A 1677-nucleotide genomic window follows, 5' to 3' on the forward strand; every position below is an offset into this window, starting at 1 on the left:
TCGGGGTTCATGAGGGTGAAGGTGATCGCATACCCTGCCGAGGACCCGCAGCCTGTGAGGCACTGGCATGACCACTGCCTGTTGATGCCGAGGCCGGGCATGTGCCCATGACAAGAGCTCCCAAGAGCAGCAGGACCTGACCCCCTCCTCCCTGGCCCTCCCTGATGCCGAGTCATGCACCAGTGCCCTAACACACAGCAATCGCAGCACAGATCCTGTCCCAAAACTTTCTAAGGGCAAAGGGAAGACCCTGAGGTCTGTTACCCTAGAAGATATCCAGGGATGCTACAAGTACGGCAGGAACAGGATCTCCCCCCTCAGAGCCAGACGGCTTTACCCAGGTCAGGGAACAGGGCTGGGGCGCATGTCCATACCCAGGCTGGATTTCAAGTGTCGCCGGGTGTCAGGGCCAAGCGGGCTGTCGGGCACACGGTCTGAGAGGGCGGCAGCGATGGAGCTGGCCGTGAAGGACATCACCTGCGTGAGCTGCCGGAGGCGGGTGCGGAGGGTGGCCAGACCCCCCCCAGCCCTCACCAGGGCACTGCGGTGCTTCCCCACATAGACGCTGATGCCCTGAGGAAGGGGCAGGGGTGAGGGGCGGGCGCGGGGCTGGCTCCTGCCCATGCGCCGAAGAACAGGTGCCACCTGTGACAACCTGGGGATGGATGTCTTCCCCCTGCCCAGGGCATCTTTGAGGGGTGAAGTGCACAGAGGGTGGTACTGCAGAGTGTTGCTCCCTACCTGAGGCAGCAGAGAGGAGGTTTCAGGAACCATGTACACAGTCAGAGAGCCCAACGAGGCGTCCTGCAGCAGGTGCAGAGCAGCATCAGCCTCTGGGGAAGATGGAGGCATTAGCAGGGTTAGGAATTTCACTCCAATCCCTGTCCCAGCCTGAGACACAGCAAAGCAGAGTCCTCTGCTCAACCAGCCTCAGAAAGAGGAGCCTGCTCCCCCACAGAGTTCCCCCAGCTATCACAATCCCTCGTTCCAGTACCTTGTGCAGTAGCCGCATTCAGCGCTGCTTCCTCCTGAGTCGTGGTGCTGCGATAGACTGTCTCACAGCGGGACGTGATGCTGGTTCTCACTGCCCGGGGGATGAAAGCCTGAGAGAATTCACTAATCCCGGCCCTCAGGCCCTTCATAGGAGCCAGGTGCTAAGAGGGACAAGGGACAGCCCCAGGGGACACACACCACAAGGCTCTTTGAGCATCAACTCTAACCTCAGTTGACTGTCCCACCATGGCACACGGCCTCGGCTGGTCCGCAGTGGCAGGCAGGACAGCTCCACACCACCCAGGACACATCCCAGTCCCCGAGGGCTGCCAGTGCCCCCATCCCCAGGGAGAGGAGCTGGGCTCTTCCCTCCCACACCCCGGGGACCCTGCTGCCCGCACTGCTCCCCTGTACTGCCAGCTCAGGATACGGTGATACTGGCGAACATGGGTTTAGGCTACAGGGAGCTCCGGGCTGACGGTTCCTGCCAGCCTCCTGGGGACAGAAGCCGTGGGCACGCAGGGACCCCCCAGGGAAGGACGAGGCCACCCAGGAGGGACGGATGGGGCAGGGACAGCCGAAGAGGTCTCTCACAGTTCACGGAAATCTCCCTCTCCTGCACGTCGCTGAAGGGCAGTGGCCTCGGCAGGTCCCCGGGCACCGAACCCGGGGCGAAGACTACGG

The 1677-nt window shown here is 62.5% G+C and overlaps 1 protein-coding gene across 1 annotated transcript in view; it reads right to left on the minus strand.

The window, feature by feature from the left end:
- PIGS (phosphatidylinositol glycan anchor biosynthesis, class S) overlaps positions 1-1672 on the minus strand; it is a gene marked incomplete at its 5' end in the record, with an annotated part of 3668 nt that extends 1996 nt beyond the window's left edge. Inside the window, 5 exon segments of the mRNA XM_010293535.1 lie at positions 1-34; positions 375-573; positions 742-833; positions 995-1084; positions 1588-1672. The exon segment at positions 1-34 is cut by the window's left edge and continues 19 nt beyond it. Coding sequence (XP_010291837.1) covers positions 1-34; positions 375-573; positions 742-833; positions 995-1084; positions 1588-1672 — 500 coding nt within the window.
- Positions 1673-1677: the final 5 nt, after the last annotated feature.

The sequence above is a fragment of the Phaethon lepturus genome, unplaced genomic scaffold (genome assembly GCF_000687285.1).
Source record: "Phaethon lepturus isolate BGI_N335 unplaced genomic scaffold, ASM68728v1 scaffold19138, whole genome shotgun sequence".
Classification (NCBI taxonomy): Eukaryota; Metazoa; Chordata; class Aves; order Phaethontiformes; family Phaethontidae; genus Phaethon; species Phaethon lepturus.